A 14,691-nucleotide genomic window follows, 5' to 3' on the forward strand; every position below is an offset into this window, starting at 1 on the left:
AAAGGTTCGTGTCAGTAATCAATCATGAGCGAGCAAGAAACCATTCAAAATTAACAAAGATTGATTTGGAACTTTCTACATCAATAAAAAATTGCTAGATTCTCGAAACAAATATGCCTAATAATCTTCATAATACTTGGATAACCCTCGGATATTCTGTAAATTATTACCATACTATCGTAAGGGTAAATTTTGAATTAAGAATTTTTTTTTCCGGTGGAAAAATGAGAAGATTTTTGGCTTGCTTATTAAGAGGAGATTATAACACTGTACGATAATATATGCATGTGTATGCCCAATCAAGGGATTAATTAATATGTTGATTGTGGAATCATAGTCATCGTTTGCCACGCACAGCCGGTCCCCAGGCCGTTGACAAGCTCACCGGCGTTCCGGCACGATCCTCCCCGAAAAGTTCCAACCTACTGTCATCGATGTGATCTCCTTTAAATTTTGTCAGATCATTTCATTTTGAATATTAAACTTCATTTACAAAATAAAACATTTGGCGAAGCAGAACAGTCGGTAGTGCAAAACGATAAAAGCAGATCAATAGGTTGCTGCCACGTGTCGGTGCAGGTGAGCATGAGTACGACCCAAGTACCGTGTTTATTTATCCTTAGATTTGGAACAAGTGGACGAAACTGAGTCGCTGTTTGGGATGTGAACGAGTGGACACGTCGGACTGAGGTTGTCCGGTTTTGACTTTTCGTAGCGTCCAAACGGCCCTTTGCATGGCCTGGCCCTCTGGATTGGACGCCCTCTTTCCAATTTCATCCTTTCCTAGCCAGCCAATCGGATCAACCATTTCCAGGATGATCTGACGTGGCAGGCACATTAATTGAATTAAAAATTGACTCACGAGCATCTAAGCAAATAGGTAAGTATCATCCATTCATTTGAATGTATAGCATCCTGTGGAAAACTAAGCTTACAATGGGTCCAAAATTTCACATTTAAAAGTATTATGGTGAGAAGTTACTCATTGACAAAGTACGAGGAATACCCACTGTGTATGAGCATTCCATATATATATATATATATGTATGTATGTATGTATGTATACATATGTAAATAATAAAATTTGTCGACTACTAGGTAGAGAACTTTGGAGCATTCATCTTTTATGGTACAAAAGACAATGCATTCCATTAGCTAAAGTCATCCATCATATTTGACATGAGCATTGTCCCTTCGAGTAGTCTAGGACCATGCCAAACAAATAAAGATCAATATCAAACTAACAAACTGAAAACGGATCGTAGTCAATCTCTCTCTTAAAAACGTTCTTTTAAATACATAGAAGTACATTACTTGCAAAAAGATTGATAGAAAAACGGTAATATAATTTAAAATTTCGATAAAGCGAGCTTGTGGGAAATAACACTATATTCTCTATTCCTTCGATGTACCGATATAAACTACTTGCTATTGACTTTCGGTTTTAAGTGGACAACCTCCTCAAGATGCGTGGGTCCACTATTCAAAAGGTAGTGGCCAGAAGTAGAAAAACTACCATGCAAGACACCACGAACAATTTGTTGTGAATAATATTGTGCCTTTTTTTTGTGGATTAGGGTTTGAACCCAATTACATTAAATAAAATAACTTATTATCATACTTTGTTGTTAAATTAATTGTTGTTTTCTGTATCTATCCAATAAATAAATCGCCTGGCCTCAGTTGTCGGCCATGTCATTGCCTTGCTGCTCTTCTTAGCTAGAACTTTATCCATTTGATCATTTGGTATAATGCCTTATCCAAATATTAATTTGCCTACCAAATATATGATGGCTCCTAACAAAATCCACTTGTCTACTCTCTTATAATATAAAAAAGAAGGAAAATCTACTTATTTCCTTCTATATATGTAATTTAATTTATATTAATTATTCAATTGCTTAAACATAATCCACTTGTCCGATGACTATAGGAAATTAGGGTCGGTTTTCCCTGTCAAAGCTGTCGATATATATACAGTGAGCCACGTCCACATTTCTCCAACTGAGACATTCATTCCATGCTCTCTATAGAATCAATCTTATAGCAGACACAAACGTCGACACGTCAAACCAATTCCGGTAGGCCACAGAAACATTAATTAGACGATCGACTTCTCTTCCTTCTCCCATCGATGCTGCCTATGGAAGAATCAAACCACAGCACCACCTCCCCTGCTGTCCTCTATGGCGACCTGTACGCCCTGGACGGGAAGAACCCGTACCCGAGAGAGCTTCCTGAGCCCGATGTCCACATCCTCACCACTGGCGGCCTCCGCATCCCCACCCATTCTAGCATTCTGGTAACTGTTCTATATATCACAACATATCTCCTTCCAGAAGCTTTCATTCTTTTGTTTCCTAAGTGATGATTTTTCTGTTCGTCTATATCTTATTATGACGTTAATTATCACGAAAGGTTTCGGTGTCGCCGGTGCTAGAGAACATCATTGACAGTCCCCGGAAGCACCGGAACTCCGGGAAGCTCATCCCCATGCTCGGCGTCCCCTGCGAAGCCGTTGCCGCGTTTATTCGCTTCATCTATTCCTCCAGGTCAGCACTTCCATTCCCCTTGAAACGACTCGTCATTTAGCTCTTTCCCTACTCATGAACCTTGGACTGAGCCCATTTCGATTTTGGGCCTGAAATGCGTAACGATCCTGGTGCAAACCTAAGCTTTGGCAGAACGTTTGGCGGCAGTCTCTGACTTATCCATTTTTCATATATTACACGTGGATATCCCATCGTCGGAAGGAAGGATTATTGCCGTATAGAAATTAGAAATTTTTAGATACTGTAATGGTCCGTGACGAAGGTGGCCAGTTCCAAAGAGACTTTCGACATTATTATCTTTTTTTATTTTTATTTTTATTTTTTGAATAAAAAGGTTAGGTCGGGTTATTAGTTCGCTGTTGCTATCCCAACTAAGGGAACCTAACTGTCACGGAATGTTTTTTTCGCTATAACTCGCTGAGATTTAGCCCAACTTGGTCACCTATAGTCCCACCAACACACTAATAAATTAAGTCCAAGGCCCACTGGATCAAGTATTATGGGTCAGTCACCGCCAGCCCGTAATACACCCATGTAGTGGCAAGTTGTACGTCATCAGTGAGGTTCGAACTCGTAATGTTTAAGTGGAACGCTTAGAATTTAATCATTAGATCACCGTGCTAATGGTCTTTCGAAATTATTATCAGCTGAGCATGATCTTACCGAATTTGATATGTATATTCAAGTTTAATCTATATGTTTTTCTCTAAGCAAACCTTTGACACGACATCCACCTGCTGGCTGGGGTGGGAAAATATTCTTGTGGGAGCAGGTGTACAGAAGAGGAGATGGAGAAGTACGACATCCACCTGCTGGCGCTGGCCCACGTGTACTCGGTCCCACAGCTGAAGCAGAGATGTATCAAGGGCCTGAGTCGACGGCTGACTGTGGAGAACTTGGTGGACGTGCTCCAGCTCTCGCGTCTGTGCAATGCGCCGGACCTCTACCTCCGGTGCATGAAGCTGGTCTACAACAACTTCAAGTTCATCGATGAGGCGGAGTCGGTGAGCACTCGTCGTTACTTTTTGTGATAACAACATGTTACGATGTCTGGAAATGGTATTAATGGAATACTATTCGTATGTCAAACAGAGGAAGAAGAGGACGAGGAGGCACCGGGAGGAGCAGAGGCTGTATGGGCAGCTGAGCGAGGCAATGAGTTGCTTGGAGCACATTTGCACGGATGGCTGCACCAGCGTGGGTCCGCCCGACATGGATTCCGCAAAGAAGAGGGAGCCATGCGCCCAGTTCGCGACCTGCCACGGGCTTCAACTACTTATAAGACACTTCGCGGCATGCCAGAAGCGGGTCAAGGGAGGGTGTTCCAAGTGCAAGAGGATGTGGCAGCTCCTGAGGCTCCACTCCTTTATTTGTGATCAGCCAGAAGCTTGCAAGGTCCTTCTCTGCAGGTAATTCCGTGACGCTGCAAACCCGGAACAGGCAGTGCTCATCTGTATATATATATATATAGACATCGTCTTGAATATATGTGCAGCCCAACCCTGGGGGAAACATGAGTTTAATGCATTTAAAGTATAATGTCTGGTGGATTTGATTGGTTGGTCTAACGATTTTCGGGAACTACGATTCTACTGCAGGCAATTCAAGTTGAAAGCCCAACAAGAGAAGAGGAAGGATGACAGCATTTGGAAGCTGCTAGCGAGGAAGGTGGTGAAGGCAAAGGCCATGTCGTCCTTGTCTCAAACCCAAGCCAAGAGGAAGAGATCCACCGAGGAACACAGACAATTGCCGACCGAAACAAACAGTATTCGTCAAATCCAAGGCTTTAAGCTCGGACGAGATACATATTGAGGCACTCTCTCTCTACTCTAGGGAACATGTGTAAGCTTGTTGGGGATGCTTTTAGATAGTCATTAGTGTACGTAGACTTCTTAGATGAGAAATTGTAATTAATTCTTTGTAAATGAGCGGGCGAGTGTCAGTTGCTTATACACATGATAATAATAAATGAGAAGTCGAGACACCTTTTCTCAAAGTTTTTCTACACGAACGGAGCACGTCTATTATATAGACACTATGAATCGGTAGATGTGGCCGGTTAACTTGGTTTATAAAAACGACATTTTACTGTATCCAATTTAAATAATAACCTAATCCTGAAGTAAACGAGAAGGATGAAATGAAAACCCCATTAGGACGCTTTTGATCGCGTGAAACCAAAATTCAAGCTCTGCATTAATTTCAAAGGGATTTCCATTCCCTAGTTAGGTTGGCAAAAGATTTATCAGGATCAGGAATTCCGGGGTTCTACCCCATTCCATAAGGAGAAGGCATACCCATTCTGGAATCTGGATAGGGGGGTCTGCTATAGAAGAACTTTTTTTTTTTTATTTTATTATTATTATATAAAAGTACTTTATTAATAGGAGGTTGCGTTTACATCGATTCATCTGGATATCCCTCAAAAGTGCATAGTGAGTGAAAATTTGACAATGAGCCATATTAATTTAAGCCGTGGGCTATGGAGTTATTCGTACTGGAAATCTATAATTATAACCAATTCAAAAAGAGTTTTAAAATTACAAAAATATTCAAAACTATGCTATTAATTTCTCACGGTAAATTTTGTGAATGTAAAATGGCGTCGCTATAAAAGAACTTGCAAGAATGTGAATGTGTACTAGCAATAGCATATGCATCTAGGAAAGTATACCGTTCCTTAGCCGGATCACTCCTTAGATCATTCGAACCGCTTAGTAGCCCGACGAGACCAGTTTTTTAAGTGTTGATCTGACGGACCCGAGATGGTGAGAATAGTCCCGCTAAGGAACCAGATGGATCCCCATGCATCTAATCACCATTCTTGCCTAGATTCAGTAATTTCCCCTCCTTTCTGTATAAATTAAATTCGCCAGAGCTACCAAAGGATATTATAATGCGAATTGCAAATTGCAAAGTCAAACTTCTTCCCTCTCTTGTATTAGTCCCAGACCCAATCAAACCCCACTCAATTTTCTCTCCCTCTCCAGCTCCCCGGAGTGAAGAATAACTGACCGGACAAATGGCGGAGAACGACGGAGCTGCCCACAACCCGGCCTTGGACCCGGATCTGGACGCACCGGACGAGCCGGGCCACGAGTTTGCGCAGTTTGGGGCGGGCTGCTTCTGGGGGGTGGAGCTGACTTTCCAGAGGGTGGTAGGCGTGGTGAAGACCGAAGCCGGGTACTCTCAGGGCCACGTGCCAGACCCCAATTACAAGCTGGTCTGCTCCGGGACCACCAACCACGTCGAGGTGGTCCGAGTCCAGTTCGACCCGAATGTCTGCCGGTACACGGACCTCCTGGCCGTCTTCTGGGCCCGCCATGACCCCACCACCCTCAATCGCCAGGTGCATACATACCGGATTAACTGGAATAGTCCGTTGTAAAAGAATTCGATGCATTATATCAACTGTCGTGATTGTTTTATGGTAACGATGATCAGGGTGGTGATGTGGGTGCCCAGTACCGGTCGGGCATATACTACTACAACGAGAACCAGGCCCGGCTAGCTCGGGAGTCGATGGAAGCGAAGCAGCTGGAGTACAAGGACAAGAAGATCGCGACCGAGATTCTTCCCGCAAAGCGGTTCTACGGGGCGGAAGAGTACCATCAGCAGTATCTTGAGAAGGGAGGCGGCAGAGGGCTGAAACAGTCTGCTGCCAAGGGCTGCAATGATCCCATCAGGTGCTATGGTTGACCCAATTGCAACGTTACAGAGGAGGAGATCACATCTGCTATCTTACAATAAGATCTCTCCCTTTTCATGTTCAGCATTTCTCTACTGGGTATTATTAGTCGATGATGATGATGATGATGATGATACATACATGGTTTGATTATTCGACTTTGAAGATGATAATGTAATAAGTACTTGCTCCCGTGATTTCCTTGCTGGTCTTGTTGTACCATTCTAAAAGATCGCAGGCAATGTCACAATAAGTCAGTCGATGATTTAAGTTGGATCTATTCAGGTCTTATAAATTCGGATATGTAAGAATTGATAACAACTGAAATTCACACTCTATCGAACATAAATACAGGTTTCAAGCGAGAGAATGAAATGCATGCATGTTGTTCAGAGTCCACATATTGCTCTGATGTACCTCAAAAATCAATGATCAATACATATCTCCCATTAGAATTATTTACAGAATATCAGAATTATACGTCCATTGAACAGCTATATCACGTGCCTTGCCTTTCCCACAAGACAGTTACAAAAAACAGACAGAAAGAAAAAGCGAAAAACCTTTGTTGCCTCAGCCAGATCGGACTCAGTGTAACATTCCAGAGGGCAACAAGTATTGCCCCCATTGGTGAACTCTGCGCAAATCCGAAGAGCTGAGCAGTGAAATGAAAGAATAAAACCGAAAGTTGCAGTGACGAGTCGTATCTACACAAGCATGACTGAACACCCTACGTCCATGTACAGATGATCCCACTCTTGTCTGCAGAGCATAAAGGTTTCCCAAGGCTGCTCCAGGAACAGCACAACACAGATGAAGTATGCTCCTTCAGAGTGCTCACAATATCACCTTTGGAAATTGACCACACATGTACAGCTCCATCAGCCAACCCAGCTGCTACGTAATTGTCATCGGGACTGATACAGGATCTGCTCCAGTTTGATGCCACTCGATTTCCTGAAGCCCTCAAAGTACTACACACTTCAAGAGTCCTTATATCAAATAAATTGTGCAAATTATCTCTCCCGCTGGTCAACACCATATTTCCATTTCTCGAAAGAGAAATCGATGTAACAGAAAGCGAATGTGCAGCAACTTCATGGATTAACTTTCCTGTCTGAAAATCCCATAAACGGAGATTCCCGTCGACGTGGCCTGAACATATTGTATGTCCATCCATACCGAAGCAAAGTGTGTTGCAGTTGCTGGGGAAGATGATTGTGTTGATGCAGTAACCCTTCTGCAAGTCCCAGACTTTTATAGTCCGATCATAGGCTGCACTCACAACATGACGGCTAGAAATCTTGCTCACGTCCACTGCACAGACTTTCTCCATGTGGCCTGTCAGAGTGTGACGGATCCGGCCCGAGTTTACATCCCATACATACAAATTGTTCGAGCTGCTTGCTGCAATGATAGATCTATTATCATGCGTGACAGCAAGGTCTAGAACCGAACCCAGGCAGCCATGTAGAGTACGGGCCAATGAACCGGTATTTGTGTCCCACATTTTAATTGTCCTGTCTTGTCCCCCAGTGATCAATCTGCTCGAGTTGCACTCAAAGAGTATTGCTGCACAGCCACCTTCATGGGCATGGATCCTGTTCTTGCAGTTAGAGGGAAAGGTTGACTCTGAAAAGTATTCGGCACCTTCTTCACATCGCCGGACCACTCCATCAACTTGTTGCCGAGCAAGACTTTCCAAGCCATTAGCCTTAAGGCGCTCCATCATATCTTCATAGAGGGCATTAGCCTAGTTCAGATGATAAACCTCAAATTAGTGGTATGAATTCTTCCCAGTTTATATAAGAAGAGAATTCAAAAAGATTCCAGCAATCCAAATCAAGAAGGATTTCTATCCATCATCACTGCAAAAGCCAGGGACTTTCAACAGAGACAGTTCCTCCACATATCCTTCGAAACTGAAAACATCCATTTTTGAGTATTGGTCGATATAGCACGTCCTAAACTAGGTTCAGAACAAGCTTGTAGCATCGTTCGAGATCTACCGAGTGACTAATTGGTAATAATGTAGTTTATGAAAACGACAGTATACCTCATTGAGGCGTTCAGCATCCTGCATCTTTTGCAACATCCAACGGTCAATTAACGTCTTGTTTTCAGCTTCAGCTTTCTTAGCTATCAGAGTCATCTCTTCGAGTTGCCTTTTAATCTCAGAGTTTTCACTCAAAACTAAATCAACAACTCTGGTTTTCTCGTCCAACTCTGCTCTCAATTTCAAGCATTCTTCCCTGCAGCATTCACCTGAGTTCTGGTCATTCACAACTCCATAAAATAAAATTTCCAAGCAACATTAACCTACATGCCTAAGAGACAGGAGAAAAGGAAAACCTTGTCTCTGTCAATTCCCTTTCCAGACTCTCTATTGCCTGCTCTTTCTCCTGGAGGGAAGCTTTTAAAGATCGGGTTTCAGCGACTTCCGACCCCAACTGCTCAGCTAACCGAGATTGAGCCTTGTAGCATTGCTGAAGTTCAGCTTCCAAGCTTTCAGCTTTCTCTTTCCATTCCAATCCCTTCAAGCACAAAAATACAGATACCAACTCAACTCCGAGATTCTTTGATATCCAGAGGTAAGAGCAAGAAAGAAAGCATCTTGAACGAATCAATGGTGCAACACACTGATTAGCCACGCAGATTAAATTCCAACTCGAACCATGTCCTTATACTGGAAGAAATAGTCAAAAGAGCTAAATAAAGAGAACCTGAGAGACGAAGGGCCGCGAGAGAGCTGCCAAAGCGGGAGCATGAGCGGCTTCCTCGAGTAAATGCCGCTTCCGCAGCGCTCTCAGAGCCTGCTTTATCGCCTCCCTCGCAGCTTCCTCCTTTGACCTGAAATTGCAATTCAGGGTGCAACATCATCACGATTGCAGTGAAAAAACCAACCGTAAGAACGAAGGTTGCTCGAGATAGTCATCAACTGATATTGCAGAAGATCGAGCGCAAAGATTCCAACTTTCACATTTCAGTTTGGATCGAAACTACTTCTGCTTACATTGACTTTCGGTGATTGGAGCGATCGATCTTGTCAGGGTTCGTCAATCGTCTCCGAGGAGAGAGAGAGAAAGAGAGAGAGAGAGAGACAGACAGACAGACAGAGAGACAGAGAGGGAGTCTTCGGTAGAATAGAAGCGGAAGGAAGAGGAGGAAGACGAAGGCACGCATTTCATCTATTATGGGCTGGAGTTGATGGGGCCCATTGGGTCGACTGTCTTTCGCTTGTGGGCTTTCTTTGGGCCCATTTGGCATGTGGAAGGAAGTTGCTTCTGGTCCTCCAAAATCCAATTTTTATTGTAATGTGATATTTTCCTTCTTCGATGCTTTATTGTAGGAGGGGCTGTGGTAGATTAAATGAAATGTGAAGATTGTAGGAAAATTTTAATCATAAAATTATTTTCTCTGTCTACTAAGTCGAAATGTGAGATTGTTTCGTATATTGAAAATTTGGAATATTTTTACATTATTAAGGTGTGGTTTGCATACATGGCTGTAATCTCATTGTAATATGAAAATTTTATATGCTTCGAATGCAAAATTTTTACGGAACAGGTCGTAAAATTTTAACTAGGATAAGTGATTATAATGGTTAGTTTTACGAGTTGACGCAGTAACTAATCGTAAACTTGGCCATCAACTTATTCTCATCTTGAATTGTTGTCAAGGAGCTTTGAACTCTCATTTTGCAAGTAATACACACACACACACACACACACACATATATAATTAAATGCCCACGCCCACTAGGAGTGCTGCAGTATATCAATATTCATAACACATCATCTTGAGTGTGATTTAATTAATCGTTAAGAAAATAGTTTTTTTCTCCGGTAATTCGTCATGTATTGATTTGATTAATCATTCAACTCATCCAGAGAAAAGTTCATGATGAGTTTTTCAATTTTTTAGTTATAAAGAGTTTAGTTTTAGACGTTAAAATTGTAATACAAGATTACAGTTTGAGGGAATGAACGAAACAACATCAGTATTAATCGACTGCGATACAATACAGTATTACAAGAAATGAGGAATGCTGCCAAACACGGTTACAACAAATTATAAACATAGTTCACACCAATATCAACCATAGTAGATTTAACGGAGTCATACCGACACGTGACACAATGCTTACTCGATGCAACAACGGTACATAATGAACTTCTCCATAGGACGGCCGCACTCGGCACAGACCACCCTCTCTGGGATTCCGGCAGCGATCCCCGGTAGGATAAGGCGGCTGCAATGGAGCGGAGTATGGATGCTCTGCAGGTGTTCCTTCAGAGCCGGCACCAACCCATCCCTCTCCGCATTCTCCTTCCACTTCTCGTGGCCACGCACGCTCTCGAGAGCGCTGTCGCCCTTGGCTCTTGCAATCTCGGGCATCTGTCCTTGGCAAAACAAGGCCCATCCATTGTCACTGCTGTCGTAGCTGAGTATCGTCATCACCTCATGCATTATCTGGTCGTTCTCTATGCTCTTTCCATGGTGCAGCTTCGAGTACAACATGCTCTCGAGCCGAGTCCAGAAGTACCAGAACAGTGTCGGTTGGTCGACCCAGCTATGGCTAAGCTTCTCCTGAGCAATTGTGAGGGCGGTCTTACGCACTCGCTCCTTGGCATTGTTCTTGCCCACGTAGGCCATTTCCAGCGTGACCCCGCAAGCCTTGGCAGCATCTCTCGCCGCAGTTGTGAATTTCCTGATCCATTCGATATCGTCTCCTCCGTATAGGCATATGTATTTTCGACTATCCATCTGACAGAAGGTAACTTCTATGAGTGCTTGTACGTCGTTATACGGACATTCTTATTAACAGATAAGAATAAGGATAACCAAGAACATACCCATTCCTTGATCGTCGGGTCGAAGGCATCGACAATGAGCTCAAGCCTCCAAACCTCGCCCTTCCAAAGCTCGTCCTCCCTCTCCTTAGTAAAGGGAAATGCCAAGTTCCCCCATATCCACATCATGTGGAGGGCGTTAGTGCTTACAACCTTCCCTTGTGGATCCAATGCCACCAGGATTGTCCTGTTTGAGAAATGCCAAGCCTCCCTTATGTACTTGGTCACGTACGGTTCGATCAACGAAGGATGGTGCACCGAGTGCCATGGCATCATGGCCTGAAGCTCTGTGAACCTGTGTAGGTGGGCCTCGTCCCATTCAGGTGATCTAGGGTCGCTGTCAACAATCGGGATCCACACAATCTCATAGTGATTGTCATGCATTGTCCTTGATTCTGTGTACATATTGCGCAGGACATTGATGTCTTCGTGGGCAATGTCAAGATTCGAGATAAGCAACAATACCGTTCTTTTCCTTAACGCCTCAAGACTGACCTGTTCACCAAAAGCAGATACAATAAATGCGTGCTTAAGAACATCCTCTGTATCAATCTCATCTGCTGCATCGAGCGATGGACATTTAAAAGGAAAAATAAAGTAAAATAAAATAAAAAGAGCGTGCTAATTAATTCTACCCGGGCCTTGGAGGAACCATCGAGGAGCGGGTGAATATCATCCTTGGAGTATATTAATGCCTTGAGAATCCTCATGTTGTCTATTTGAAATGTCTCAAAGAGCCGAACGAGATTTTGATAAGCTTCAGAGTACCTTTTCTCATCTGCAAACGTTCATCATATGATCAGCAACAGTTTTGCTCATCTGTTTTAAGTCCGATAAGGATACCAGTCGAGGGAATGAATTTGTAAGAGTTTACTTCATTGATTGCACAAATTATATACACGTAGTGCAACCATGATAATCTCAAGAACATTATATGTCGATCAAGTGCAATGGATTAGGATTGACAATAAAGAGATCAAGGGCTTACCCATGTGCTGATGGCAGAGGGCTAGTTGGGTCTTAAGGTGGTCATATATGTTGCTGACCTTGTAAGCCAAGCTAGATAGTTCCCATGCCTCAGTTGCTGACGGCGTATACCTTAACATTCAAAATTACGAACATATTAGCTTCGATGCATGATAAATCAGCTGTAATACGTACTCATGGAATGTTGCAAAAATTCTTCTGCGACGAATTAACCGCTTACTCTTGCCCCAGCCCAATGAGGCTTGCAATCTGTGAAGCACAAGCCACGATGCTCCGTAGTGTCCAGTATGCGGCAGTTGGAATATGGGTCATGGCGGTTGAGAGAGGAGGCATCTCAGGTGAGATGTACTGAGGAGGCAGCTCCCTAAACATGAGAATGCACTTGGTCACATTCAGCATGGCCGCAATCAGGTTGTTCAATGCATCGAACTGCGGCTTCAGTGAGCTGGAGTGCTCAAGTATGTCGGGCAGTTGCTTGAGGAGGGCCACAGACTTGGCTAGCATGTTCGTGGCGTACAGGTTCGCTATGAGTGAGAACTCTCCATAGTTGACAGCAAACGCAGCCAGTGCGAGCACCACCTTGACATCCCAGGAGTAGGTCGAGAGCATGTTGAAGATGGCCATGGTCGTCCCATGCGCGTCCCCTCCACCTCCGGATGTACACTTGCACGATATCTGCAATACCAGAGGAACAATAATAAGAAAAGAAACTCGGTCGAGACGCACAACTTCAGAGACAATAATTATGGATCTCGAATTCAGAACTTATTCACAGAACCAGGTAATACATTAGTTTACCTCGCATGAGATTCGATGTATAGTGTAAGCCAAAGCTTCGAGGATGCCGTCATAGGCTGCAAGGTTTGCTTTCTCATCCAATAATGCATCAGTATGTTCATGTTTTCCCTGTGCATGGATAATATTAATGACGTCGAGTATATATAGAAAATGAGACCTTATGAGGAAGCGAAAAGCTTCATTAAATAGCTAATAGGACACAGAACCGATCGAAGAGCTAGCATACGTACATTCAGGACACTGTCGATGCTGGGAGCAGCACGACGGAAGATGCCCTCGATGATGCTGAGGATGGGACCAACATCGACCACACGGCCATCGGGGGTATGGGTAGCCTGGATCTGCTTCATCATGGCAGTGTCATCGGAGGCTGAGAACATCCGGCCACCTCGGTCGCCGTGCCTTTGGCGGTGCATCCCCGCTGGAGGAGGCGGAGGCGGCACAACGGTATTCATAGCTAAGGGATTTAGTACGGAAGATATATAGCAAGGTGGGGACTAGAGAGTGAAGTGAACTCAAGTGTTATAGCTAAATTCAGAAAGAGGCTTGGAGTGCAGGTTATCCATCGCACAATGTGGAGACATTTATATAGGGATGGAAAGGGGGGAGGATGTGTGAACAAGGTACCTTGCTTGCGATTTGGGTTGAAACAAAAGCAAAAAAGTTCATGAAGCTTTGTCCGGATAAGGATGCAATCATATGTAATTTTATCCATAACAACGGGAGGCTTCGCCATTCCTCATGCAATTCGGATAGGGCAGCCCGGTCGGAATACTTATTCTACATTCCGGTGAACCAAATGACAGACAACTTATTACGTACGGAATAGCTAATCTCTTCCTTACCTAATCCTGCGAATCAAACATGCCCTAAGACCTTAACTCGGTTTTACTTTTAACTTGTACACAAAGAAAATGACATATTGTAATGATACATCGTCATCTGAGAAACCGCTTAAATACATCGTGCATGTGATCATGCAGCGCGAATATGAAATAGTAACAATATATGACGTGGTAGCCAGCAAGCTAAATATGTATATATATATGTGTGTGTGTGTGTTATCAGTCTTAGCTGACGGTTAAATAAATTCCATGTTATACATGATTGTAACCTCGGAGCTCTTGTTCTAAGATAAGTTGTCTAACAAGAACCGACAGATGTGACTGGCAGAGTTGTATTGTATTCGTTGGCAGGAATTAAAGGTTTGTTTGATTTTATGAAATGATTTTAAAATTATGATTTTAATTTTAACTCTACTCACTAAATAATAAAAACACACGTTTTACAAGTCAAATTTATAATACCATCTCATTTGTCTTTTTTCACAATCAAAATTAAAATCAAAATTACTTTAACTCGGAAACTAAACGTCCCTAAAGCATTTCTGCGTTTATTCCCAGCTTTCTTAAAGAAAAGCTAGCTAGCCGGCTAGATCGCTCGTTCGTTCTGCATATATTTAGTTTCCCCCCCTTTCTCGTTTTACACATGCATATGCACTTTCATATGTAAGAGGATATATAATTACTTCACCCCCAAAAAAAGGCTATTACTTTTTTTTTTTTGAATATTAGAGAGGTCTATGACCTAATACAAAAATTACAAAAATCTAAAAAAAAATGCATGAAAGTTCCCACTAATGAGGACCAAATTCTCGAGACCTCATAATTTCAAGTGGGCCACTTGTATTGTTGCAATTAAACTTTCTTCATAAAAAAGAAAAAATAAAAAAAAGATTACTTAGCTGAAGAGAAGATGCTTAAACTATGTTAAGGAAAGTGAAAAGCTTAGTATGATAATAATATTAATTAAA

General features: G+C 42.8%; 4 protein-coding genes across 4 annotated transcripts; 2 read left to right on the plus strand and 2 right to left on the minus strand.

Annotated features, from left to right (window-relative positions):
- Nucleotides 1-2,002: 2,002 nt before the first annotated feature.
- Nucleotides 2,003-4,521, plus strand: LOC116213315 (BTB/POZ and TAZ domain-containing protein 1-like). Its single transcript, XM_031548202.1, has 5 exons — nucleotides 2,003-2,302; nucleotides 2,419-2,552; nucleotides 3,325-3,556; nucleotides 3,645-3,961; nucleotides 4,151-4,521. Exons 1-5 carry the CDS (start codon nucleotides 2,135-2,137, stop codon nucleotides 4,362-4,364), a joined length of 1,065 nt encoding a protein of 354 aa, XP_031404062.1. The 5' UTR covers nucleotides 2,003-2,134; the 3' UTR covers nucleotides 4,365-4,521.
- A 919-nt stretch (nucleotides 4,522-5,440) lies between these two features.
- LOC116214174 (peptide methionine sulfoxide reductase-like) lies at nucleotides 5,441-6,518 on the plus strand. The gene is made up of 2 exons (XM_031549503.1): nucleotides 5,441-5,901; nucleotides 5,997-6,518. The coding sequence occupies exons 1-2, from the start codon at nucleotides 5,575-5,577 to the stop codon at nucleotides 6,249-6,251; spliced, it is 582 nt and encodes a 193-aa protein (XP_031405363.1). The 5' UTR covers nucleotides 5,441-5,574; the 3' UTR covers nucleotides 6,252-6,518.
- Nucleotides 6,519-6,654: 136 nt separating this feature from the next.
- LOC116214173 (autophagy-related protein 16) lies at nucleotides 6,655-9,384 on the minus strand. The gene is made up of 5 exons (XM_031549502.1): nucleotides 9,254-9,384; nucleotides 8,964-9,090; nucleotides 8,593-8,774; nucleotides 8,297-8,492; nucleotides 6,655-7,993 (listed from the first exon to the last, which is right to left on the minus strand). Coding segments are annotated over exons 1-5 (1,530 nt in total). The 5' UTR covers nucleotides 9,256-9,384; the 3' UTR covers nucleotides 6,655-6,970.
- An 829-nt stretch (nucleotides 9,385-10,213) lies between these two features.
- On the minus strand, nucleotides 10,214-13,432 carry LOC116213575 (protein SIEVE ELEMENT OCCLUSION B-like). Its single transcript, XM_031548583.1, has 7 exons — nucleotides 13,109-13,432; nucleotides 12,879-12,986; nucleotides 12,301-12,755; nucleotides 12,082-12,191; nucleotides 11,729-11,871; nucleotides 11,097-11,588; nucleotides 10,214-11,007 (listed from the first exon to the last, which is right to left on the minus strand). Exons 1-7 carry the CDS (start codon nucleotides 13,331-13,333, stop codon nucleotides 10,384-10,386), a joined length of 2,157 nt encoding a protein of 718 aa, XP_031404443.1. The 5' UTR covers nucleotides 13,334-13,432; the 3' UTR covers nucleotides 10,214-10,383.
- Nucleotides 13,433-14,691: the final 1,259 nt, after the last annotated feature.

Source organism: Punica granatum, chromosome 7 (genome assembly GCF_007655135.1).
Source record: "Punica granatum isolate Tunisia-2019 chromosome 7, ASM765513v2, whole genome shotgun sequence".
In the NCBI taxonomy this organism is placed as follows: Eukaryota; Viridiplantae; Streptophyta; class Magnoliopsida; order Myrtales; family Lythraceae; genus Punica; species Punica granatum.

What these genes read in the sequence shown, in the direction of transcription:
- LOC116214173 (XM_031549502.1), bottom strand. An exon ending in CGCGGCCCTTCGTCTCTCAG is followed by an intron (nt 8,775 to 8,963) that starts GTTCTCTTTATT and finishes TTGTGCTTGAAG; the next exon opens with GGATTGGAATGGAAAGAGAA. An exon ending in ATGCTGAACGCCTCAATGAG is followed by an intron (nt 7,994 to 8,296) that starts GTATACTGTCGT and finishes CATCTGAACTAG; the next exon opens with GCTAATGCCCTCTATGAAGA.
- LOC116214174 (XM_031549503.1), top strand. Translation starts at nt 5,575, where the DNA reads ATGGCGGAGAACGACGGAGCTGCCCACAACCCGGCCTTGGACCCGGAT. An exon ending in CCACCACCCTCAATCGCCAG is followed by an intron (nt 5,902 to 5,996) that starts GTGCATACATAC and finishes AACGATGATCAG; the next exon opens with GGTGGTGATGTGGGTGCCCA.
- LOC116213575 (XM_031548583.1), bottom strand. Translation starts at nt 13,333, where the DNA reads ATGAATACCGTTGTGCCGCCTCCGCCTCCTCCAGCGGGGATGCACCGC. An exon ending in GCATCGACAGTGTCCTGAAT is followed by an intron (nt 12,987 to 13,108) that starts GTACGTATGCTA and finishes ATCCATGCACAG; the next exon opens with GGAAAACATGAACATACTGA. An exon ending in CCTCTGCCATCAGCACATGG is followed by an intron (nt 11,872 to 12,081) that starts GTAAGCCCTTGA and finishes GAACGTTTGCAG; the next exon opens with ATGAGAAAAGGTACTCTGAA.
- LOC116213315 (XM_031548202.1), top strand. Translation starts at nt 2,135, where the DNA reads ATGCTGCCTATGGAAGAATCAAACCACAGCACCACCTCCCCTGCTGTC. An exon ending in CCACCCATTCTAGCATTCTG is followed by an intron (nt 2,303 to 2,418) that starts GTAACTGTTCTA and finishes TTATCACGAAAG; the next exon opens with GTTTCGGTGTCGCCGGTGCT. An exon ending in TCATCGATGAGGCGGAGTCG is followed by an intron (nt 3,557 to 3,644) that starts GTGAGCACTCGT and finishes TATGTCAAACAG; the next exon opens with AGGAAGAAGAGGACGAGGAG.